Raw genomic sequence first — 25,499 nt, 5'->3', positions numbered from 1 at the left:
GGGCAGGCTTTAATTGGCCTGCCCACGCAAAATGGTGCCTCGGGAACCCCCTTGCTCCCACTCAACTCCCTCAAAGGGGGGAAAATGCTGCCCATGATATAACATTGAAGAAATGGACCTTAAGGGAATTGCTAAAAAAATTTGGACGCATTCTAAAAAAGTCTTTTAAATTGAAAGAAGATTTAAAGAAAGCATTTCCTGATAGGGTGCAGAGCTAAAATAAGCATGGTTTTTGGCTCTTATAAGAAGAAAAAATGGGATTTTTTAGTATATATATTTAAGCTCAGTCAGTGTCAAAGCTGATTGTTCAACAGAGAAGCAATGGTTTCCAATTCTATAGCAATTAAAATGTTATTTTGTATCTTTAATGGTGAACACTTATTTAGCATATATGCACACAAAACAGAATTAAGGTCAGATCCAGTGTGGCTGTTGTCATTTTGGCAATCCCCTAGGACTGTAAGCAAATATTTTCAATAAAATAAAATATTCTATTCAAGATAGCAAAAATTGACTCTCTTGCTTTGAAATTATGCTACTCAATAGATTTGTCTGAATAGAATTGTCCACTATTTTAATGGAGACAAGTTTGCCTATATATACATACTTTGCACGGATATACATATAACCACCCCTAGTTGACAAGTGTGAAGCAGGGAATTATAACCAGTTGTGTTTGATTATGTTGCACAAAATTATATGGTCTGCGGAATGTCACAAGACAGGATCACCACTCTGCCTTGAGATGATCATGATAACCCACATGAGCTTTATTCTTGTGGTGTATGATAATAGTTCATTCCATTTACTGTCTTCTCACATACAGCAGACTACCTAATTTGAAGCTAGCGACAATAGTTTCTTTGTTGGTAAAATAGAAGAAAACGAAAATAAATCTAGCCTGTTTATATTTCCTTGATAAATGTTGGCCAGGTCAATCTAAAAAATGTCTATTGACAAACTCTAAATCAATTTGTCTAACATTGCAGTACAAGTATATAAACAGACCAGCTTGAATTTTGAGTATCATCTATTAGCTTTCTTAGGTACTAGTTATGCTGCAACTGCTGATCTGAGACCAGTAATTGCTGACTGCAGTGTGATTCAGACCAAAGTGAGATGACCTGAAGAAAGTCTCACACTACTTGCTTTGCTGCGTTAAAATCAGATTGAGACCTGACTCCTGAATTATGCTACCACTTTTTGCATTATATACATCTAAGCTGCTTCTCATCACACAAAAACACCAGTATAACTGTGCCCTTAGTTATCTTAGTCATCTTGGCTATTTCTCCACAACATTTTCTGCATAAAACCTATCGAAGAACGGCTGAATTAAACCAAATTTGTCGAATGAATCTTATAAGGAACATATATTTTTATTTTCTGTTGGACTGTGGTTTAAAATTACAATTGCTGCAGTTTGAAAGACACGTCCACTGGAACAAGATGAGAGATATATACAATGTTGCAGTCCTGGAACAGAGTATGCCATGAAAGACAGGATGGTGCTGGAAAGGAGTCCTGGACCAAGGGAGCTGCCTGACAACAGCATTTTAATTGGCTCCTGACCAGGTTTTTTATGAGGCACTGGAGCTGAATAGCTTCTAGCCTGAAAGGGACAAGATCTAAAGCCTCTTTCCCCTGTGCATGGAAGATTCCAGTAATTCCACAATAATAGATAGCTGGCTTTTCTCCTCATATCTCTATAACCTGGTCCCTCTCTGAAAACCCCTGTCAAGCTGCTAGACTGGGTCTGCGGCTGTTGGCGAGGGAACAAACAAGAGGGAAAAACATACTTGACCTCATCCTCACCAACCTGCCTGCTGCAGATGCATCCATCCATGACAGTATCAGTAGGAGTGGCCACCACACAGTCTTTGTGGAGACAAAGTCCTGTCTTCACATTGAGGATACCCTCCGCCGTGTTGTGTGCCACTACCACTGTGCTAAATGGGATAGATTTCGAATAGATCTATCAACTCAAGATTGGGCATCCATGAGGCGCTGTGGGCCATCAGCAGCAGCAGAATTGTATTCGAACACAACCTGTAATCTCATGACCTGGCATGTCCCCCACTTTACCATTACCATCAAGCCAGAAGGTCAACCCTGGTTCAATGAAGAGTGCAGGAGGCCATGCCAGGAGCAGCACCAGGCATACCTAAAAATGAAGTATCAACCTGGTGAAGCTATAACACAGGATTACTTGTGTGTCAAACAGCGTAAGCAGCAAGTAATAGACAGAGCTGGTTGATCCGACAACCAACGGATCAGATCTAAGCTCTGCAGTCCTGCCACATCAAGTCGTGAATGGCGGTGGACAACTAAACAACTCAGTGGAGGACGTGGCTCCACAAATATCCCCATGCTCAATGATGGAGGAGCCCAGCACAGCAGTGTAAAAGATAAGGCTGAAACATTTGCAACAATCTTCAGCCAGAAGTGCCAATTGGGTGATCCATTTCGGCCTGCTCTGGAGGTCCCCAGCATCACAGATGCTGATCTTCAGCCAATTCAATTCACTCCACGTGATATCAAGAAACGGCTAAAGGTACTGGATACTGCAAAGGCTATGGGCTCTGTCTATATCCCAGCAATAGTACTGAAGACTTGTGCTCCAGAAATTGCCGCGCCCCTAGCCAAGCTGTTCCAGTACATCTACAACACCGGCATCTACCCGGCTATGTGGAAAATTGCTCAGGTATGTCCAATACACAAAAAGCAGGACAAATCCAACACAGCCAATGACCGCCCTATCAGTCTACTCTCGATCATCAGTAAAGTAAGGGAAGGGGTCTTCAACAGTGCTATCAAGAGGTACTTGCTTAGCAATAACCTGCTCACTGACACTCAATTTGGCTTCCGCCAGTGCCACTCGGCTCCTGACTTCATTATAACCTTGATTCAAACTTGGACAAAAGAGCTGGACTCTCAAGGTGAGGTGAGAGTGACTGCCTTTGACATCAAGGCAGCATTTGACCAAGTGTGGCATCAAGGAGCCCTAGAAAAAACTGGAGTCAATGAGAATTAGGGGGAAAACTCTCTGCTGGTTGGAGTCATACCTAGCACAAACAAAGATGATTGTGGTTATAGGAGGTCAATCATCTCAGCTCCAGGACATCACTGCTGGAATTCCTCCTGGTAGTGTCCTAGGCCCAACCATCTTCAGCTGCTTCATCAATGACTTTCCTTCCATCATAAAGTCAGAAGTGGGAATGTTCGCTGATGATTGCACAATGTTCAGCACCATTTGCCACTCCTCAGATACTGAAGCGACCCATGTCCAAATGCAGCAAGACCTGGACAATATCCAGGCTTGGGCTGACAAGTGGCAAGTAATATTCACACTACAGAAGTGTCAGACAATGACCTTCTCCAACAAGAGAGAATCCAACTATCGCCCCGTGATGTTCAATGACATTACCATCACTGAATCCCCCACTATCAACATCTTGGGGGTTACCATTGACCAGAAACTGAACTACACTAGCCTTATCAATACTGTGGCTACAAGAGCAGGTGAGAGGCTAGGAATTGTGTGAAGGGTAACTCACCACCTGACTCCTCAAATCCTGTCCACCATCTATGAGGCACAAGTCAGGAGTGTGATGGAATATTCCCCACTTGCCTGAATAAGCACAGCTCCTACAACACTGAAGAAGCTGGACACTTTCCAGAACAAAGCAGTCCGCTTGATTGGCACCATATTCACAAACATTCACTCCCTCCATCACCAACGCACAGTAGCATTAGTGTGTACCATCTACAAGATGCACTGCAGGAACTCACCAAGGCTCCTTAGACAGCACCTTCCAAACCCACAACCACTACCAGCTAGAAAGACAAGGGCAGCAGATAGATGGGAACACCACCACCTGGAAGTTCCCCTGCAAGTCACTCACCATCCTGACTTGGAAATATATCACTGTTCCTTCACTGTCGCTGGGTCATAACTCTGGAACTCCCTTCCTAACAGCACTGTGGGTGTACCTACACCACATGGACTGCAGCGGTTCAAGAAGGCAGCTCACTACTACCTTCTTGAGGGTAACTAGGGATGGGCAATAAATGCTGACCCAGCCAGCGAAGCCCAAATCCCGTGAATGAATAAAAAAAAAAAGAGGCAAAGGAGAAAACCATTGTTAGAGACATTGAAAAACAAGTGCTCAACCACTAAATACTGAAAGTGCTAGAAGACCACCTCGTGTCATCCACAAGAACTGAAAGGAATTTGGAAGACATCAATGAAAATCAACCCATCGAATCCTGTACTCCAGAATTGGTGCTATTGAACTGTTTTATACCACCCTTAACATCCATGTTTTTTTCTATTTTGTGTTTGTATGTGTATGTATAGGGATTTAAGAATGGGTAGAGTTTCGATTATGGGGTTAGAAATTAGCAGCTCATTTTTCTTTCTTTTGTCACTGGTTAACAACGGTTTGTTCAATAAACAGTTATTTACTTATTAAGTTTACAAACCAGGTGCTGTTATTCTGTTAACCTAAATTAGACAGTTAGGTAGAATTGGGGCAATCTGGTGGCTTGGTCAAACTTTTCACATTTGTTGCTGCTCGAGGAACAGTGGGGCTTGATGTTACAGCGCACTATCCCCAGTGAGTTGTGACAATCTGATAATGATTTTCTTAGAATTGTTGATGCCGCTAAAAACCGAAGCATTAGTTTATTTTTCTGCAAGTTTAACAATTAATTTATTGACATAATAATTGGTTCCAAGAAATTTATTTCCCAAATCTTAAAAAATTATTTAGTAAAGTAACTACCAGTATCACATTAATTTGTTTTAAGAATGGATTATTATAATTTTTTAAAAGCAACACAAAAACCCCACAGAATTTTTGGAGTCACCATGATGTGAAAATACCACAGTGAGATCTTTTTGAACAGAGTGGTTTGAGTTTCATTATTTAAGGTTGGATATATGTTTGAGCTTGGGACTTTTTTTTATCAATTACCTGATTAAAATCAGTCAGATGTTCCAGGCAATGCAAAGGTTGTGAATTGGGGGTGTTTATCATTCATTATGTTTCTCTTAACCTTTTTAAAATTGCTTTTTTTGCCAAATTTCTCTCCTCCCCTCTTGAGGCTGTTGGCTCCTTGTTAGGACACAGTTCCACAGGCTGTGTGTGCCCAACAACATTTTCCCCAAGTGTACATTATTAAGGTGTGAGCCTTGATAATGAGCTTCAAAAGACTATTTCAACATGGGATTATCAAAGCTATGCTCACCTGACACCCAAACTTCTATTAGAAAATTACTGAGTTACTATCATACCACGATCTCCCTAACCTGGCGATCACCCTAACCTGGCGATGCCATCAATTGTTGTAACTGGACCAGCCATATAAATACTGTGCCTACAAGAACAGGTCAGAGGCTGGAAATTCTGAAGCAAGTAAGTCACCTCCTGACTCCCCAAAGCCTGGCCACCAAGAACAAATGCACAGGTCAGGAGTGTGGTGGAATACTCACAAATTATTTGGATGAGTGTGGGTCCAACAGCACTCGAGAAGCTCGACACTATCCAAGACAAGTAGCCAGCTTGAATAGCAACCCATCCACCACCATAAACATTCATTCCCTCCACCATTGATGCACAGTTGAAGCAGCATGTACCATATTGCAAGATTCACTGCAAGCAACTCAGCAAACCTCCTTCCAAATCCATGAGTTCTACCAACTAGAGGGACAAGGGCAACAAATGCATGGGAACATCACCATCTGCAAATTCCCCTCCGCCAAGCAACACACCATCCTGACTTGGAATGATATCACTTTTCATTCTCTGCCAGGTCAAAATCCTGGGACTCCCTTCCTAACAACACTGTGGGTTTACCTACACCACATGGAATGCAGCAGTTCAAGAAAGCAGCACACCACCACCTTCTCAAGGGCAATTAGGGATGAGCAATAAATGCTGGCTTAGCCAGTGATGCCCACATCCCATGAAAGAATTTTAAAAATTGTACTCCACAGCCCCATTGGCTGAAATCTTGCTGGCACAGACCCAGAAACATTCCTGATCTGTTTGACGCAGGTACTTACTGTTTTTTATTTTGTTTGTCAGCCTGACAGATAAATGTCTTCATGGCCGTGTTAGGGATAAAGATATTCTGATGAAGGATTCTTTCCCAAAATTACATCTGCCATTCTTAATTTGGATGCTGAGAGAACTGCTGTGCCTTTCCCTCATTTTCTGCTTTTATTTCTTAATAATCGTGCTGTTTTTCTACATTGTTCAGTTGATCAAAAATTGAGTATAGCTAATGAAACAGCTCTACGAAACAGAATTTTTAATAGGCAGAGTAGTAACAATGAGCAACAGGAAATTTAGTGAAGGACATAAAAGGGACAATATAATCAATTAATAATGGCATGTGTATTTATCGTGAGATATGCCAAAAATGAAGTAGAATACTAAAATGGACTCCAATGTACTGAGATTTATATTCTTAGGAGCACAAAGGGTCTCCCATTTAAGACACAGATGAGGAAGAAGTTCTTCAATCAGAGTTAGGCCTGGATTTTCACTCCCAGGTCAGGAGTTGGGACATTTCCTGGCTCTGCAAATGCAACCCGGGAGAAGGTTCCCTGGAACATTGGATTTTCATTCGGGGGTAGTGGAGTTCCCTGGGAATCTAGTCAGGCGATGCCAGAATGAGTACAGAGGAGGGCTGGGCAGAAGGCACTGTGGAAGATTAATTTAAAAAAACAAAACAAAATACAGCCATCCATCCCTCACCTTCTCACACGGTTCCCGGGCCTCATCCATGCCAACCCATGCCACCCCTCCCACCCCCTCATATCCCCTTACCCTCCATGCTGACCTATGTACCCACTCAACCCCCATGGCTCTTTATAGCCCCTATGCTAACTTAGTGCCAACTTATGCCAACCAATGATACCTACTCAACACCCTTTGCCTATACAGCGACCGTGCCAGTCTCCCAGTATCGACCATAGGCAGACTTCGGGACTCATGCGGAGATAAAATAAAACAAACTTCCAAGTGTCTATTGCAGGCTTTATTTAAAAAAAAACACTCAGATTCATAAAAATACATTTACTATCATTTATATTCTTCAACTACATTATCCTTTATAATAACAAACCTTTCATTCAATTGCATAATTCCTTCCAAAATTAAGCATTGGAATTCATAGTCCCATTTCAAAGAATCCATAACCACTTGGAGCTGTCAATCAAGCAGGCACCCTACTGTGATAATCAGTCATGCAGTACTAATCTTGTAATGGTAGCCTGAGGGCTTTTGTCAACAGTTAGAGTGAAGTAGCAAACAATCATTTTTTTAACACTTCAGATAATTTTTTCATTGAATTAAAGGGCAGGGGTTTTAAATGCCTTGACAGCTCCCTTTGACAGTTTAAATGTGCTTCACAGTTTCAATGAGTTTAGCTCATTTTATGCAAGTTCATGGCCACTTTTAGCAATCCCAAAGGGCACCTTACCTCTCCCAAAGGGCATGTGACCTCCCCCAAAGGTGTCCCAGGACCATATCCAAAGGGTTACCTTACCTCTCCAAAATGGTACCCTGGCTATCCAAACAAATCTGCAAAGTTTAGACCTGTTCCTAACAGGTCTAATCTGCACACATCAGGTTTCAGACATCTCTCACACCAACGCCACATGAGTAGAAGCAGCTGCTGATTCCTATGGGCAGCTTCCTCCATGAAATGCACACGCACAAATCCTGACTTGGGCCCATTTCCATGGCCACGAAAATGATAGGTGTTGTGTTCAGGGTGGGACCTCCAGTTTCGGGTCTTTTCCACCATTTTTGTCACAATAGAGAAGCTCTCCCTTGTGGCAAAAATCCAGGCCTTAGTGCTTGGAATTCTCTTCCATAGCGACCAGTGGAGGCTGGGTCATTGAAAACATTCAAGGCTGACCAAGACATATTTTTGATTGACAAGGGAGTCAAGGGTTATGGGGGCAGGCAGAAAAGCCACAATCAAATCAGCCATAATCTTATTGAATGGCGGAGCAGGTGCAGGGGCCGAATGTCCTGCTCCTATTTATTATGTTATGTTCTTATGCTTGAATAGTACCTTTAATTTGTGCATTTTTTTGTCCCTTTAAGTGGTATAAATATAGGAATACCATGTTTGCCACACTAACAATACAAAAATGTAAAATGGAATCACTGGAAAATACAGAATTGAAAATTATACTTAGCTAATGATATGAGTGCACCGGCTAAGAATGACTGTTTCGTCACTGTCTCCTATCCCACAATAGTTTCTTACGTTTGTTCCATATCAAAGATGCTGCTTTGATATCTACAGAAAAATTAAGAAGATAAAAAAGTTCAAACCGTTCTCTGGTATGTGTTTGCCATTTAATAAAAAGTGGTTCAGCTCCTCCCTTCCTGAAGCAGTTGACTTCCTGTTAGCCTCCCATCTATCAGGCTGGAGCCACTGGGGAAGCAGCTCATAGGAACTAGGCAAGGAGTGAGACCAATTAAAACAGACACTAGGGTGTAATGGCCCAACTTCTGCCTGACTGAAATCAGTCAAACTGTACAGACTGTAGCTTCAATCAAGGACCTGTCTGATCTGAGTGCCTTAGTTCCGTGTTCCTCAAACCTTTTTGGATAGAAGGGCCTATTCAAATGGATTTTTCATCATGCAACTCCCATCTAAGTTATAATGTATAATACTCATTGTAAAAAGGCGCCACATGTAAGGAGTGTTTTAATAAGGCTTTTAAGAAAAGATATTGACTTACAGATATCAGCAAGATGGGTGTTTCTGCTCACACTGCAGTCTTTATATCCTTGGCCAGAACACAGATAAAGCAGGAGCCTGGAGAGAGCAAAACAGAGAAAGCACTAGGGGAGCCGGGGGAGAGCAGGGGCACCATGAAAGCAAAGCATGCAATGGCCAGTAGTATGGGGAGAGCAGAGTACAGAGAAAGCAAGAGCCTGGAGAGAGCAGGAGCACAGGCGGAGCAGGAGCACAGAGGCAACAGGAGCGATGAGAGAGCAGGAGTATGGAGAAAGCAGGAATAGAGAGAGGTGTATGAGAGAGCAGGAGCCCAGAGGGGAGCAGAGCATGGAGAACGCCTCTGGCCATTGCCTACTCTTGCCCTGGGTATGTCTCCGTGGACCCCAGTTTGAGAACTACTGCCTTAGTTAATCACTGGATAAATTTACTGAGCTATTGGGAAGGTTCTGGCTAACATATTACCCATGATATAAGTCAGACCATTTGGCCCTTTTTGAAGATTCATTCCCATTGGTCTGTAATTAGTAATCTGAAATTGAAGAACAAAAATTCTCATAGTACAAATATGGAAGTATACATAGAAGTATCAAATGTCATATTTATCTCTCCCATATCGAATCCTCTTAATTCATGAGGATAATAACAGCATTCTACATGTTCTCATCAAAAAACATTTAATTGCATAATTCAGTAGCTAGTGAATCAAATACAGGTTGTGTTTAATTTCAACTAATTATAACCTTTTAAACAATCATTAGGTTTGTTGAGCAATACAACTTTGATGGCTTCCGAAGAAAGCTGTGGTGTCAGATCAAGTGTGCTCATTCGCCAAGATAGCTCCAGCACATCACTCTCTCTAGGGTTTGACCCTTATCAAGCTGGATTAAATCTTCAGTTTGTTGAACCATTAGAAGATAGGTACAAATGTGTCACTTGTTCATTCGTTCTTTGCAATCCTTACCAGACTGGATGTGGACATCGATTTTGTGAAAATTGCATTGCAGAATTATTGTAAGTATTAACTTTATTCGCTTTCAAAGCTGTTCAATTTTAAATTGCACATTGGTAGTGAAGTTGGAGTGCACAATTAACTTGAATTGTTGTTAGTTTCTTGTACATATCTATTTCAGTAAATAATTGTAATCATCTGTTAAACTGAACTGTCGCTTATATTTGTAATCAGTGTGGTTTGGAGCGAAGGGGATGTTACTCTTGCCCCCATTTTTTGCAGGTAATTTATAAGTGCATATTTTATGACTTTTCTCTCCTCCAACACAAGCTGGAAGTAAGAAAATGACTCAAACACAATCCTTTGTGTGCTCCCTGTCAGTGACATATTGGTCATGCTGAAATCAAGCTGGAACCATTATGTTATTGTACTCAGAATAACAGACCCACCCAGGAGCACTGATGTTTGGTACATATTTTAATATACAGGAACACAATACGATCAGGTGAGGAGGTGTTGAATGACTGCCTTCTTTTCCCTCTCCTTGTCTGATCACAACAGGTTATTTTTTTGTTTTGAAAAGGATTTACTTGCCAATTTAATGAGTACTTAACTGTTTACGCACTGTGATCATAGAAGAACCAATTGGGCAAGTTTTCTTGCGTTTAACAAAGAAAGAGGTTAGCTTTATTGTACTTAAAATTGATCTAAGTAGAACAATAAAATATACACTCAAAAGTCACACATGCACACAAATAGATTACAGAGTGGGGAAGGATATGTTGGTCAAATTAAAGTCCATAAAAATATAAAGGAATATACAGTCTGTAGTTTGGTGACTCGGCTGGCTTCAGGCCTTGCGACTTTCCTTCAGTGGTCCCACATAAAGATGTAGACTGCTGATTTGGCTATTCCCTTGGAGATGGTTGAATTCTTTTGAGAAGTCTCGGTCTGCAACAGTGACGTCCTTGGATGGTCATGGTCAGCAAACACAGTTTGAAGCTTGAAAGGTGAGTTGGAGAGAGAGGGAGAAAGGAGGGATCCCACTTGGGTCTTCTCCTGTTAGTGCCTCAGCTGCTTGTCCCGTTAATGCAGAGAAAGCAGAAGCTTAATACAGACAAGGGTGGACCTGTTACATGACCATCAATAAGTGATTCAAACATGGTCGTCACTAGTGTATTCCCCCTTGTAACTTTAATCAGTTCAAGTCTGGGAACCCCGCTCTCACAGTGAGGGTCCTATTGTTGAAATGATTGGGTTTAAGGCATTCCCATTATAGCTCCATGAGTTCATGTCTGAGGACCCTCTCTTGGCTATGGTGCTATTGTCCAAGTGATTAGGTTTATTGGTTCATCGCCACTGGTTGAATAGCTCAGGTGATTGCCTTGATGCCTAGCTAATAGGGAAATGATATGTGGTTCACATATATTCCCCAAGTCATTGTCCTTGATGGATCTTTCAGACATGCTGTCTCCATCCCAATGGGTTGAAATGTGAAATGTACAGTAATGCAAATTGGGGTAGCCAATTTTAGCTGCAAACTCAAGTCACCTTTAGTCTCTGTGTTTAAAAAGTCTCTGTTTTTATAAGTTCAATTCAGGTTTTCAGCTAGCATTTTAAAAACCATTATTTGACATAAAGCACTTTTTCATGACAGATTGTATTAAATTAGATTTGATTTATGCTTCTTGTAAATAATGGTGGCTTTATTTGTAGAAAGCATTATATGAGTGAACCGTTTTATGGGAATATGCAGGAGAATCATATATGATATGAAGGCTCGCAAGGTTGTTTTTTCAGTGTTATGAACAATTGAAACTGTCTACTTTAATCCTTTTATCTAATCATTTTCTTCTGTTTTCAAAATGCTTCCTAGAGAGACTAAACCTATTGCTGTTTGCCCCATTGATCATGAAAAAATTATTGAAAATTGGGTAAGATAAGGTTTTTTTGTATTATATATTTTATAAAAATATAAAATGCTGAACAGTAAGAACAGTGAAATTCCTCTTAATGAAAAACAGTAGTGCTGTTTTCTCCACAGTGATCTTCCAAATAAATCACATTTTCAAAAATTCTACAATTCAAAGCTGTACATCATCCCAGCTTGATCAGTAGTTTAATTGTGAAGAAAAGCAAAATGAAAAAAAAATCATTTTTTGTTAAGAGCGTCTCAGTCCATTGCATTTTAATGAATATCTGTGTCTTTTAAGAAAACATTTAATTTGTTGAAATAATTTTGCAATTGTTGGCTACTCATTGTGTCCTTACAGTAATATGTCATGCCAAGAAATGGAAGAACACAGTCTGCCTCTGCTGTTCCTTGCAGCCAGTTCCTGATCTCAGTTGCTTGGCTAGCAGTAGTTATCCTTATGGAAGACTGGGAGGGGGGAAGATCACGTTGTGTAGCTCCTTTATGATGATGTTATACTGAAAGCATCTCAAGTGAAGCTTGGTCAAACATCATAATCTTACTTATGCTGGCAACATGATCCCTACCTCTAGCGATAAAATTCCAGTTTCCTCTAAAACTTAGGATCTGTGTATTTCACATATACATATAAACAACAGTGCTGCACGTTTTAAAAGAAACGGCATGTTCGAAATGTGTGGCATGTTGCATGTTGTAATTGCATTACATAACAGTACAGAAAGAGAAAGGAAAAATTTGCATTTTTATAGCACCTTTCACAACCATCTGATACTTTAAAACGCTTTACAGCCAGTGAAGTACTTTGTAATAATGTACGAAATTCTGAAGAAAGATTCCACCCAGGCATGGAAATGGGGTAGGCTGTGAAAAAGGTTCAGATCATGTTAGTAATTAGAGTGGTTTCAAGGAGAATGATGACATGCCTGTAACTCACCTATTTACATAGATCCCAAGGTGGGTCAATCTGGATGCACAAACTTGATGCCAAATTTATGCTGTTGTGGATTTGGCATCAAATCTGAGCTGCAACATTTGCAAACAGCTGAGAATGGAGAGGGAAAAACTAAATGAGAGAGAGAGAGACAAAGGCACGTAGAAAAAGACAGTAATTGTTTTACTATAGCCTCTGAACAATGTTTGAAATTGAGTTCTATAAAAGTCTGAAAGGGGAAGGCTTAAATTTATTGGGGCTTGACTAACTGTCCTGCAGACAATTGCTATTTTATTGCTTTACATTTATAGTCTATTTGATACAATGAACATTTTGCAGTGTAAGGGAGCTTTATAGTGTGTGCCTTTTGACAGGATTGTCACATTCAATATTTTCCTAAAATCTTCCCATCCATTTCTAGAGAACAAAAAGATTAACATTTACCTATCATCTTAACCGTTTCAGAAATATCTCAAGAGCATCTTGCATACAATGAATTACTTTGAAGTGAATGACTGTTACACTCATAAATGAAGGACTAACTTATGCTGCTGTGCAGTTTCACAACAGCCCTCTTGTACTGCATTAATGTATCCATTCTAATCTTGATATTAGACTTAGACTGTCTTGTCCCCTCCTACCACTTTGTGTCAACCCATATATGGTGCATTCATTCAGACCAAATTGAAATTGGGGAAACATGACCTCTGTTCCACACATCAAGATTAAAACGTATATCAAAATTACATACACTGCAACTTGAAGACAGATGAAAATAAGAAGTAAAACCATGAATGATAGAAAGTTGAAAATAAAACAGAAAATACCGGAAATACTCAGCTGGCCAATTTACAACTGAAGAGAAAGATAAGTCACTGTTCTGGGTAGAATCCTTCATCCAAATTCGGGGTTAACTCACCCTTCTCATTCCAACTGTGGCTCGACTACTGTACATTTCTAGTAATTCCTTTTTTATCCTATTGTATAGTCTATTCGAGATAAGTTAAGCATTTCAATTTTTTAACAGAATATTTAATAAATACATCTTTTTTGAAAGATATTTAGAGATAATTGCTGCAAGAGGGAAGTTTGGAATTTGATGGTTTACTGTAAAAATGCACCAGACTGTAACGTAAAAGAATCATTTGGACGTTTAGGGGTAAGTACTGTAGAAGCGCATGCACAATTTTGAATGACCTGCTGTAGTTTTCTCTACTATTTCATATGTATGGATTTATTAAGTACGATCCTGCTATTTGTTTCAGTAGTATTTCACATTGCAAGCAATATAATTATACCCACCTTTCTTATGGCAAATATTTATTCAAATATCTGAACATTAATATGTTTCTATGTTTCTACTGTATTTTTACTGTATTTCATTATTTTGTAAAATTTAGAAAAGCATTTTACAATAATGTTGTATTATCCTTGACAGCCAACTGAAATTGCTGACTGGTACTTGAGTCTTCCAAGACCCATTCGCTGTATTACTGTAATGAAACAGAATAATTATGCCATCCTCTTCTACTTTACTCCTACATAGCTTAATAATTGTGTCTTTGAAGTTTGTGTGTTCCACTCTTTTGCAAATCCCAAATTCCATATCCATTAAACATGTCCCTACATGGTCAAGTCCTTTATATTGTCAATTTCTTTCAGCTGTCACCAATGCTGGAATGGTGTCTCCAACCCTGGAGTTAACAGCCACTTCAACTCTTGTGATTTTCATAGAACGTTACAGCGCAGAATTAGGCTATTTGACCCATGAGGTATACTGGGTAGTCAGATTGTGATGCCAATCAACAAGTAACGGTGCTGCTGTTTCGGAGCCCGACACTCCAAATAATGCTCTTTCCTAATCACACATGACTGAAAACAAGTTCAGTAGCAGCTATTAATACTTTTGGTTTGGTTGCTGATTGATTACTCCTGGCTGTTGCTACAATTGTACAAGCCTTTGGTGCTTTCTAGCATTCTTTAATTTGCTAACGTTTACAGGGAATTGTGTGGCAGTGGCAGAAGGACCTCATCCTATCTTAAAGGCTCCTGAACAAACAAGTTGCTCCCAGAGAAGTGTGTAGTAGGCATTCCTCCTGGAATACAGCATGGCTGGGAGAATGAGCAGAGGCTTCACAGATTAGGAGAATCTACTAGAAGAGGAAGGAGGAATGGCAGGGGGGAGGAGGGGTTTGGGGGGGAGATGGTGGGGGGGAGAGCTGTCAACACCGACACATCTGCCCAAAGTGTTCATGGAGCAATTTTCCTACCTGTGCCAAATTGGTGCCAGACTCTTCCATGCTCCTTGGTGTTGCACATAGGCTTCTGGTAGCCTTTCCAAAGAAGCAAGCATTTCATTATACAGACTCATCAATCTTCATCTATAGCCTGCCCATCAAAGTGCTACTTGGAGTCTTCTGCAGTAGAACTCATGTACAACCATGTCCTCTGGGGAGCTGGTATCTGTGTTTCCTTTGCTCACAGCCCTGCCTGCAGCCAGTTGTGCTAGTTGTGCACATGCTCACCATGTGCATAATCCACTGCTTGGTTATCCTCTAAATTACGCACAATGTCAGAATCGGAGCTAGTGGCTGTGAGTGAGAGATGTTTCTTCATCATCGCTGTCTTCTTGCTCTTGTACCACTGCCTGGCCAGGTTGCTGATCTTGGATATCTGAAACAATAAAGGAAAAGGGTTGGCTTATGGTGAGGAAAGGGGGAGAAAGTAAGAGGTGCATGTTTACATTATAAGCAGCTTTTAAATCAAAAGAGGTTTTTGGATGAGGGGTAAGTGGAATGTGAGACATAAGATTGGGTATGATGATACAGTCATCACCAATCATTTTAGCCCTGCCACTGACCACTGCCTCAGCAATAATTACTCGCATGGTGATGAGCATCGCTTCCTTCACAGGGGCTTGGACATGTAGCTGCACCTATCCCCCAACAGTTAGCACCTGCTGCCTCCAGTTGTGCATCTTATTCTGTGAGACAGAGGGAAATGTGTTAGTGTGTATGATAGAATCTGTTTGGGTATATGGCTGTCATGGTTAAATAGCTGACAGTGAACACAAGCTGCAAGATGTGGGTGTGAGGTTTACAGTCATGCTAACTGTGTGAGGGTGAGGTGAAGCTATGAGTATTAGCTATGAGTCAGGATAGGTAGAAATTGTTGGTAGATGAATGTTGGGGAATGATACATTAAGGAATGTCTAAGACTAGTGGAATATGACATTTAAAGATACATTCACTAACCTTAGCCACTCATGTAAGTTCATTGAACTTCTTGCAGCACTGCATCTAGATCCTTGGGACTTGACTCCTGGCATTGACCACCATGGCCATCTGGTATCAATGCTTTAAGTTTGTCTGGAGGGCCATCTGGTCCCCTGTGGATAGAGCACTATTTTTCTCCTCTGCACCTCCTTGACCAAGACCTCTAGTGCAACATTGGAAAATCTTGGAACCCAACATGCTTGTGTTGTGCCATTCTTTTGACTTTTCCAGGTCAGATTCAGTTGGAGAATGACTTCCAAAACCTGCTCCAGCCAGAATGTACCTTACCTTTAAGAGGTGCAAACTGGCTTCAAGTAGTGCAGGTTAGCGTTAACTGTGCCAGCCTCTGCTGAGACATGCAGCCACTCAAAAGTGCAGTCAGTGCTGGCTGCACACTACAATCATGCAAATTAGCAGGTAGGCACCAAGTTCATGTGCTGCCTGCATTGGAAGCAATAGGCGTGAATTAACCACACATTATTATCCTTTTGCCCATTTTAGGGGGCTATTGATTTAGGCCTTCTGGTCTAATCCCACATGCCTGCTCACTTGGCATTCCTTTTAATAATTTGTTTCCTCAAATAACTGGCTAACTCCCCTTTAAAGTAACTTATTCATTCTGTTTCAAAAATGATTTGTGGCAGAGAACTACACATGTAAGATGTGGTGGTCTAATGGCCTTACAAACTCTTAAGGGATTTAATGTTATAAGAATAGTTCTCTATCTGATCAATGATGTGATGTATTTGAACTTATACCACTCAGTAAACCGCTTGTGACTCCTACACTCTTTCTAGTGGACTGTGACCTTTGATCAAATCTTACACATGTTCTAACCACCTGCTGTGCAAAGTCATTTTTTTTAACCTCTCTTAATTCTTTCCGGCATTATTTTTATGTTTCGTTTCACTCCTTAACATCCTGCTGATCATTGGTAGCAGTCCCTCATTATTTATCTTACTTTAAATCTTTGTAATCTTGAATGTTGTTATTTTCTGACTGCTAACCTTCTCAAATCTATTTTTTTGTTAAAAACTTGCTTAAGTTTCTTTTCACAATTGTAACTCCTGGTATCATCCAAGCAAATCTATGCTGTACCTTTTCCATTGCTTTTAAATCCTTTCTGTAATGAATGCCTAATGCTGTACACAATACTCCAACTGTGGTCTAACTAAAATCCCACAAAAGTTTAACATTGCCTTTTTATATACTATTTGCTATCTGTTTCCTCTTAAGACATATCTACTTGTGCTGCCACCTTTAGTAACCTATGTGACTGCACCAAACTTCCTCTGCTCCCCTACTATACTTAAGATTTTACCTTTAAGGTGTATTCCTTTGCCATGTTCTTGCTTCCAGAATGTGTTACTTCATATTTTTCTACATTGAACTGTATCTACTGCCCATTTGCTTACCTCACTGGCCTATATGCATTTTTCCATATTCTTGCATAGTCCTCACCACAATTCACCATGCACCCAATTTGGTGTCATGATCGAATTTCGACTTTGTTTCCAGGATTGTTTATGTGTACTGTAAATAAGTGCAGCCCCAACACAGGCCTTTGTGAAACACTGCACATCACTTCGGTCAAGACCAAGAAATTCTCTTTTGCTCGTGTTGTTTTGCTTTCTCCTCCAACCATGGTTCGATCAATCCTAGCTACATTCCCCTTAATTCCATTTTCCATAAATCTCTTAGGTGTTTAATTTTCAAATGCCCGAATGATTTTAATGCTGCATTTATTCCTGTGCCTGAACATTGTAAACGTTTCTACTCACTGGATGAAATTTTGTTCTGATCTCACCTTTATAAAGAATATTTGGCACTGGTATTATGCTTTGATACTCAACATAGAAATGTCAAAAATACAAAAATGTTAAAGATCTAGTAGTGTTAATCATTATCAAATGAAGCAAGAGCATCTGGAAGCAATGATCTCATTTTGGTTTCCTTTGCACCATGTCAATGTAACGGCTGCTAATGTGAAGAAATTAGCTTGACTTAGAATTGCAGTGGCCTTTTCTGCCCATTCATTTTCTACCAGCTGCCCTGTCAAGTTTTCCCCATTAATATTAAATTTGTTACAGAAAAATGCTGATTAGCAACCCTAAGTGCTTGTGTTTGAGGGTGTCTTGCTGTACACCAATGCCCTGGCAGAGTTGTGAATGGGCAGCGTAACATTTATACAGCTGCTGAAATGCACTGGCAGTGCCTATTGTAGGAACAGAATACACAATGGGGTTCATCCAAATTTCCAGTTCATTTCACTCACAACTTGGTCTCTTCAATACTCTCATGTTTTCTTCCTTGCTCTCCATATAACTCTGTTCTTGAAATATATCACAGGGTTTGTCAATTTGCTATTGTATCTAGAACTGTCCGAGTTTAAAAGGGGAGAACTAAGGAGTGAAGCGAGTTAACGCAATATCTGTCTATTTCAGATACCTAGGTTTTGGTACAGTTCACTATGCTAAATGATATGATTTAGACATTATCAAACTGCAGGTAATTCCTTTAGGAACCAATCAATTGATTAAAATCTGGTGGAATTAACATATTTGTTGGTCAGATTTTGAATTGCATACTCTTGGAGCGGAGTTTCACCTGCTGGGAGCACATATCAACAAATTGTGCAAGCTTGGCCAATTATTTCCCATCCAAAATTGGAAAATTTATCTTAGAATTTGCGTTCAAATTCAGACCATAAGAAAATGGAATAAGTCACTCTGGTGCCGTAGGTGGCACTCATCTAAGGTAGGGGCTAAGTCAAACTTCTGAAGCAGAGCAGCTTAATGTAGCTCGGGTTCCTTCCACCTTGGAAGTGTTTGATACTGACATTGGGTGTTAAAAGCGAAAAGGGCACCATTCACTTGCACTGACATCTCTCTTCCTGATGAATATAAAATATTTCCCAAATCAAAGTCTATGACTTACTGATAATATTTTTTCTCTATTATTTTAGGATCACCTTAAGAAATGCCAGTTTGAAACTGCAGCATGCATAAATGGTTGTGATGCTATCTTGCAAAGAAAAGATTTAACTGGACATTTGCAAACAGTGTGTGAATATAGAGAAGAAGCCTGCCAATATTGCAAAGTGAAACTGATCTTTAAAAACATTAAGGTAACACCATACTCAAAGTTATTTTGTTGGCCAGTCCATGATTGCTTTATAGAGCTGGAATTTACTGGGCATCCTGGTCCCCAACCAGGCAAAAAAGTTGGTGGTGAGCCCGCCCACCATAGTGACGGTTTCCCCTCAGCAATTTAACACTGGAAGCAGCGTTCATTGCTTTAAGATGAGACTTCCGCCCCTATCTCAGAAGGAAGCCCTGCCTTAGAGGGCTGCTGGCCAATTGGATGTCCGGCAGTTCTATAGTCCCTGCAGCGCCAGATTGGAGCCTCTCAGGGTCTACAGGCAGTCCGAATGAAAAGGAGTTCAGAACTACAGATATGTCTGGGCTGTTACCTAGGCCAGGCTGGCAGGCCCAGGCAAGGGGAATCAGGGGCTGGGTTTGAGTGGCCGGTGGGGAGGGTAAAGGGGAAAGGATGATCTGGGTGGGGGTGGGGTACCAATAGGCACAGGGGACTCACAAAGGATGTTCCCCCTGCCTTGTCTTACACCAGCCCACACAGCTAAATCTGCCAGTCTTCCCACATGGCATGGGCCTCCCCGTGCCACAGTTAAAATAGTGACTGGGCAGGATGAGGCCCTTAAGTGGGTAGGCAGCAGGAAGGCCACACACTGGTTTATCAACCCCCCCCCCCATCCAATGCCTTCAAACCTGCTGGCAGGGGAGTGTAAAATCCAACCCATTATTTTATGGCATGGAGGATAAAATATATACATATTTCCCTGGCTCCCGAGCTGTCTGGGTTTGTTTTCATGTGCTCTTCATGATATCTGGTACCCATTCAAGAACGTAAAGTGTTTTGGGATGTCCTGACATTGTGAAAGGTGCTATATACATACACAATTTTCGTTTAGGCATTAAGGGTTACTAAGCCATAAAACCTGAGCACAAGACAGCATTTGACCGAGTGTGGCATCAGAGAGCCCCAGCAAAACTGGAGTCAATGGGAATCGAGGGAAAACTCTCCACTGGTTGGATTCATAACTTTCATTGTCGTTGTTAGAGATCAGTCATCTCAGTTCCATGACATCATTGCAAGAGATTCTCAGGGCAGTGTCCTTGGCCCAACCATCCTCAGCTGCTTCATCAATGACCTTCCTTTCATCATAAGGTCAGAAGTGGGGATATTCACTGATGATTGCACAATGTTCAGCACCATTCATGACTTCTCGGATACTAAAGCAATCCATATCTGAATGCAGCAAGACCTGGACAATATCCAAATGGCAAGTAACATTTGCACTACACAAGTCCAGGCAATGACCATCTCCAGCAAGAGAGAATCTAACCATCGCCCTTGACATTCAATGGCATTGCCATCACTGAAGCCCTCACTATCAAATCCTGGGGGTTACCATTGACCAGAAACTGAACTGGACTAGCCATATCAATACTGTGGCTACAAGAGCAGGTCAGAGGCTAGGAATCCTGCAGTGAGTAACTCACCTCCTGACTCCCCAAACCTTGTTTACCATCTACAAGGCACAGGTCGGGAGTGTGATGGAATACTCTCCACTTGCCTGGATGAGTGCAGCTCCAACAACACTCATGAAGCTTGACACCAACCGGGACAAAGAAGCCAACTTGATTGGCACCACATCCATAAACATTTACTCCCTCTACCTCAATGGACAGTAGCAGCAGTACGTACCATAGACAAGATGCACTGCAGGAACTCACCAAGGCTCCTTAGACAGCACCTTCCAAACCCATGACCATTACCATCTAGAAGAACATGGGCAGCAGACACATAGGAATACCACCACCTGGAAGTTCCTCTTCAAGCCACTCACCACCCGAACTTGGAAATATATTGCCGTTCTTTCACTGTCACTGGGTCAACATCCTGGAATTCCTTCCCTAACAGCACTGTGGGTGTACCTACACCAATGGTTCAAGAAAGTAGCTCACCACTACCTTCTCAAGGGCAATTAGGGATGGACAATAAATGCTGGCCTAGCCATTGACACCCACATCCCACAAAAGAATTTAAAAAAAGTTTTCCAGGAGGGTTACTGGATGACATGGAAAAGAGAGAAACCTCTGTATTATCTTGCTGGTATCAACTAATTCAGCACAGGATCAAACCTAGGACCATTATGGTCTGCATGGTTTAATACTACAAAGGAAGTTAGGATGGAAAGTAGAGGCAGAGCAGAGTGAGGAAAGGGGACTGGAAATTGGAAATGGTCCAATTTTGGGAGGATGTACCAAAGATGAATTAGATAGGTGCTTTCTATTTGTTAAGATTTCCCTCCGTAGTCTTTCACTGGGGAACTTTCACTGGAAGTGCACAATGAGTTCAGTCAATGGTCAAATTAATTGAAAAAATTCAATAGGTTTTCCTTAAATGAATTTTTAGGGAGCATGGTGATTAAAGTTTTTGGAAGATTGTTCCAGCCCTTAATTGTCCTTGGGAAAAGGAATTAGCAAAGGCAGCATGTTGCGATGTACATAGTTGAAGCTGTTGGTAATGAAATATTTGAGCGTGGTCATTTTTGGGTTTGATGTACTGCTTAGAAATATCTAATTTCCATTCAAAATTTTATAGTGGCATGTCAACCACATGGGACTTTCTTTGCTTCTGGATACTGCCAGTCTAGCGACATGGCTATCTTGGAGACACTAATATCTCGCAAGTAATTGTTTGTAATGCAACGAGCTGTCTGCCATTGAATTTTCTCAAGGAGAGTAATGTTTTTAGCAGCATATGGGCCCCAAGTGGCTATGCCATACTCTAAGTGTGGTCTAACCAATGTCTGGTCCAGCATTTTCTTTGCTGTAACTGAAGCATGATGGAAGTTCCGTTTCACAAACACAAGCATTTTGGATGCCTTGGAAGCTGCTTGTTGACTTTACACATTCCACTTTATTTTGGATGTGGATTCCCAAGTGACAACATTCTTTAGTAACCTCAAGCAAGGAATCATGTATTGTGCAATTGGGTACTGATGGACAATGAGTATTGCTACTTCAGAGAATGTTGCATTTCTCGACATTGTACTTCATTCCCCATATATTGGCCCATGTGGTGAGATTATTTCAATCTTCCTGAAGGCTAACCTCATCTTCTGTTTCAGTAGTGGCTCTATAGACTAGCCAGTCTGCAAAAAGTCCGATCTGGCTTTTTCATTATGGACTGGGAGGACCAAGGGTGGAGCTAATCACATGATAAAATCCAATCAATAAGGAGGAAGTATAATTAATATCCATGATGGGTTCAGATGGATGTACTTTGGTGCTACTTACAGAATTTTACATTTTTGTTTTTCAAGGAGCATGAAGGCATTGCATGTCCAAAATATCCTATTCAATGTACATACAATTGTGGTGAAAGTTTCTTAAGAAGTGAGGTGAGTAATACTAAATTGACAAAAATAGCATGTTTGAATAAAGATGAGCTACGTGAATGTCAGTAATAATATTTTCGCTTTGATTTTATTACCATATTTCTCAGTCTATCTCATCAAAATGCACCAAAAATACAGTTCCAGTAATCTCCTTACAACAGAAATTCCAATAAAATTACTTAGATGGGTTTTCTACTGTGGAATATTGGTAATATTTGTAGACAGACAGTTTATAAGTGCTTAATTAGTTAACCAAATTATACTCAAATTATAAAACAAGTCTTCCTTAACCAGTAGGCATTGCAAGGACTGGAGTGCTTCATCGACCCCCAAAACCACATTTTGATTTAGTTAGATAAGTCTACTTTAAATCCTTACCCTTTTGTTACAGTGCCCCTTTAAGGGGCTGTCAATTTGGCTTATTCAGCTAATTTGATTCATTAGTCTGGTTAATTTCACAGGTGGTCAAAAGAGTAATAACAAGTCTTATAACATTGTATATCTCACTATGTGTAACCTATGCAGTTAAAGATTCTGAACAAAAAACGTTTGACATAAATTACTATCTCTTCTATATCTATTTTTTTAAGTCTTTAATATTGCACATACTTCCTCCATGTATCACATTTTATTCTATCATACTTTAGTAATCACACTTAAGCGCATCCTTTGAATCACCATCAGCAATGCAATGGAAGACCTGTTAGTAATACATCAGAAGTCTTGCATGTGTCATGCACTTCCTGTGTCACACTTATTTCTTCTAACATTGCATATTGTTGCATTATTAATTCATGGTTTTCTCTAATGCTTCAATTGTCCTTATCATTATTCCGAGCCATGATTCAGTGTTGAATCAGTTCTCCTCAAAATGAGCATCAAGACTAGATGGCACTACTCTATTAGCTATACTTACTTGTGGTTGGCTTGGTTCTCCCTGTCACTATTCACAGGTTTGTTGGACTGTACCACCGCCACATCATCCCCCCTCCCTGCGCCCCCATCCCTGAACTTGTTGCCAGCTGTAACTCCTGCCAGCTCCCTTCTCATCTGACCATTCCCACTCCCATTGCTACTGCCTTCTGCTCAATTCCAGCTCAATTCCAGCTTAATCCCACAAGCATTTCTCTTGCCACTGCTGTACCTCTTAAGCATGCAGCTGTGGCTGCATTTACACCGCTCATTCTTGGAGCAGACCCCTGCCAGGGGCTTGGCTTGTGCCTGGGAAATGCTAAGGCCATGAAAATGATCTGAACCCAAAAACACTGATGAGTTCAGGTCAAGCAGAATGTGAATTCTGCCTGTCTAGCATTGGGTGTGGAGACAGAATATTGTGCTTCATAGGTACTCGAAGTAGAAATAGATGGAATGTAAAAGTTCAGAAGTAAACATTCTCCTTCATCTCATCATTATAAAAGTTAGATTTATAATATTTGCTTCAATTAAACTAAAGTGATGACTTATGTTAGTATATTTTTCCATGGGTACGAGGAATCTTGATGAGCTCATTAGCAAAATCCATGGACAAGATATGAGAAATCCGATTGTAGTAACCTTTCATCTCCCTAGTTGTGAATGCTAATTCAGCACAGACCAAGGATCAAACCTTTCTGCTTTTTATTGCTAAGTACCACAACACACAGTGGGCAGAATTTTCTGCCTGCCGGGCGGGTGGGCCCTACCCAATCTCCGGTGGGCGGGGAGCCAATCCCCGCAGGAGAAGCAGGCCCCGCCGCCATTTTACGTGGGTGAGCCAATTAAGGCCCACTCAGCGGGCTGCCTGATGGGAAGTGCTATGTGCTCCCTGTGCGGGCGGGGGGGATTCCCCAAAAGCGAGAGTGCACTGTTTTGCACATGTGCACGAAAGAGCACACATCTCCCTGAGGCTAAGTGCTAACTCAGGGAGATCGCTGACAGTTTTAAAAACGTTAAAAATAGAAAGAAAAATAAATCTTTAACATGTCCCCCTCATGTGACAATGTCACATGAGATGGGACAAGTTCATAAATTACACTAAAACTTTATTAAACTTTTTAAATCCCTACATGAAACCTCATCCCGCCGGTGGATGAGGTTTCATGTTTTCTCTATTTGCCGCCGGGGCTCCTGGCCTGCCCGCCAACATTAAGGTTAGACAGGCAGGTCCTTTAATTGTTTCAATGATCCTGTCAATGGCCTCAATTGGCCATTGACAGGTCGGCGGGCCCACAGCTGATTTTGCTGCGGGCCTGCCTACTTGAAAACTTACATCGGGCGGGATGATGTCGGGGGTTCCGCCCAACGTCATTCCGTGTCATTTTACAAGCGGGCCCCGCCCCCTGCTTGCCAACGGCAAAATTCAGCCCAGATTTTATCCAGTGAGTCACCTGACATCTTTTATAATTCTCTTTTAAACTGTTTTTCTCTTTCATCAACAGACCAATTGTCACGTTCACAAATAGTTGTGCTTGCAACTGAAAGGGATGGAGTATAATTCTAAGCTGATAACATTTGATTAGTATTTCCTTTGTAAAACATTTGGATGGTGCCTCAGCACTTTGCTGTTGAATTACCTCACAGACAAGAATCTCCCAAATGCCATTCAATTGTTAAACTGCTACTTCATCAAAACATGATAGAGAATTCAGACCATGTTTGAAAACATCAGCACAAAGCTTGAGTGGCACCATCAAAGTTCCAGTATTGAATTTTCCAATACAAATGTGAAATGGTTCCCTTCCAACTGTTTTTCACATTTTATTTAGTAAACTTTAGGGCTAAGTGCACATAATTTCTCACATTCAGGCATATCCCCACCATGTAATATGAGTCCTACAACGCTAATAATTTTTATTCTTAAATTGTTTAATCACTCCTGTCCCAAGAATATCTCTATAGGACACTATGTCAATCAGCTTCTGAAGAAGGGGTGTGCTAATTTGCTGTAGAAAACTTAACTCTTGCTGACAATTGATAGATTTGTTGCATGTAGTCAGACATATATCTCATGAAAATGTGTGGAGGAAGGAACATAATCTACTGAAACAGTGAAATCATTAAATAGGAGCATTATTAGAAAATTACCCAGGTTTTGAACCAGAGATGCTGATGTTAAGAAGTTTGCATCACTTTCTGTGGTACACAGTAAGCTCTGATCCCTATTTTTCTTAACC

General features: G+C 40.8%; 1 protein-coding gene across 2 annotated transcripts in view; it reads left to right on the top strand.

Moving 5' to 3' along the window:
- The window catches only part of LOC121275446 (TNF receptor-associated factor 5-like), a 59,821-nt gene that overhangs the window by 20,765 nt on the left and 13,557 nt on the right, over positions 1 to 25,499 (top strand). Inside the window, exons 2-6 of one of the 2 annotated variants that reach the window (XM_041183068.1) lie at positions 9,531 to 9,783; positions 11,598 to 11,655; positions 13,643 to 13,744; positions 18,826 to 18,987; positions 22,273 to 22,350. In XM_041183068.1, the coding sequence (XP_041039002.1) occupies positions 9,554 to 9,783; positions 11,598 to 11,655; positions 13,643 to 13,744; positions 18,826 to 18,987; positions 22,273 to 22,350 (630 nt within the window). In that variant the 5' untranslated portion in view covers positions 9,531 to 9,553. Of the gene's footprint in view, positions 1 to 9,530; positions 9,784 to 11,597; positions 11,656 to 13,642; positions 13,745 to 18,825; positions 18,988 to 22,272; positions 22,351 to 25,499 lie in introns of those variants that run through there. The other variant, XM_041183069.1, reaches the window with a different exon arrangement.

Source organism: Carcharodon carcharias, chromosome 2 (assembly GCF_017639515.1).
Source record: "Carcharodon carcharias isolate sCarCar2 chromosome 2, sCarCar2.pri, whole genome shotgun sequence".
Lineage (NCBI taxonomy): Eukaryota > Metazoa > Chordata > Chondrichthyes > Lamniformes > Lamnidae > Carcharodon > Carcharodon carcharias.
This window is presented reverse-complemented; position numbering and strand designations above follow the sequence as displayed.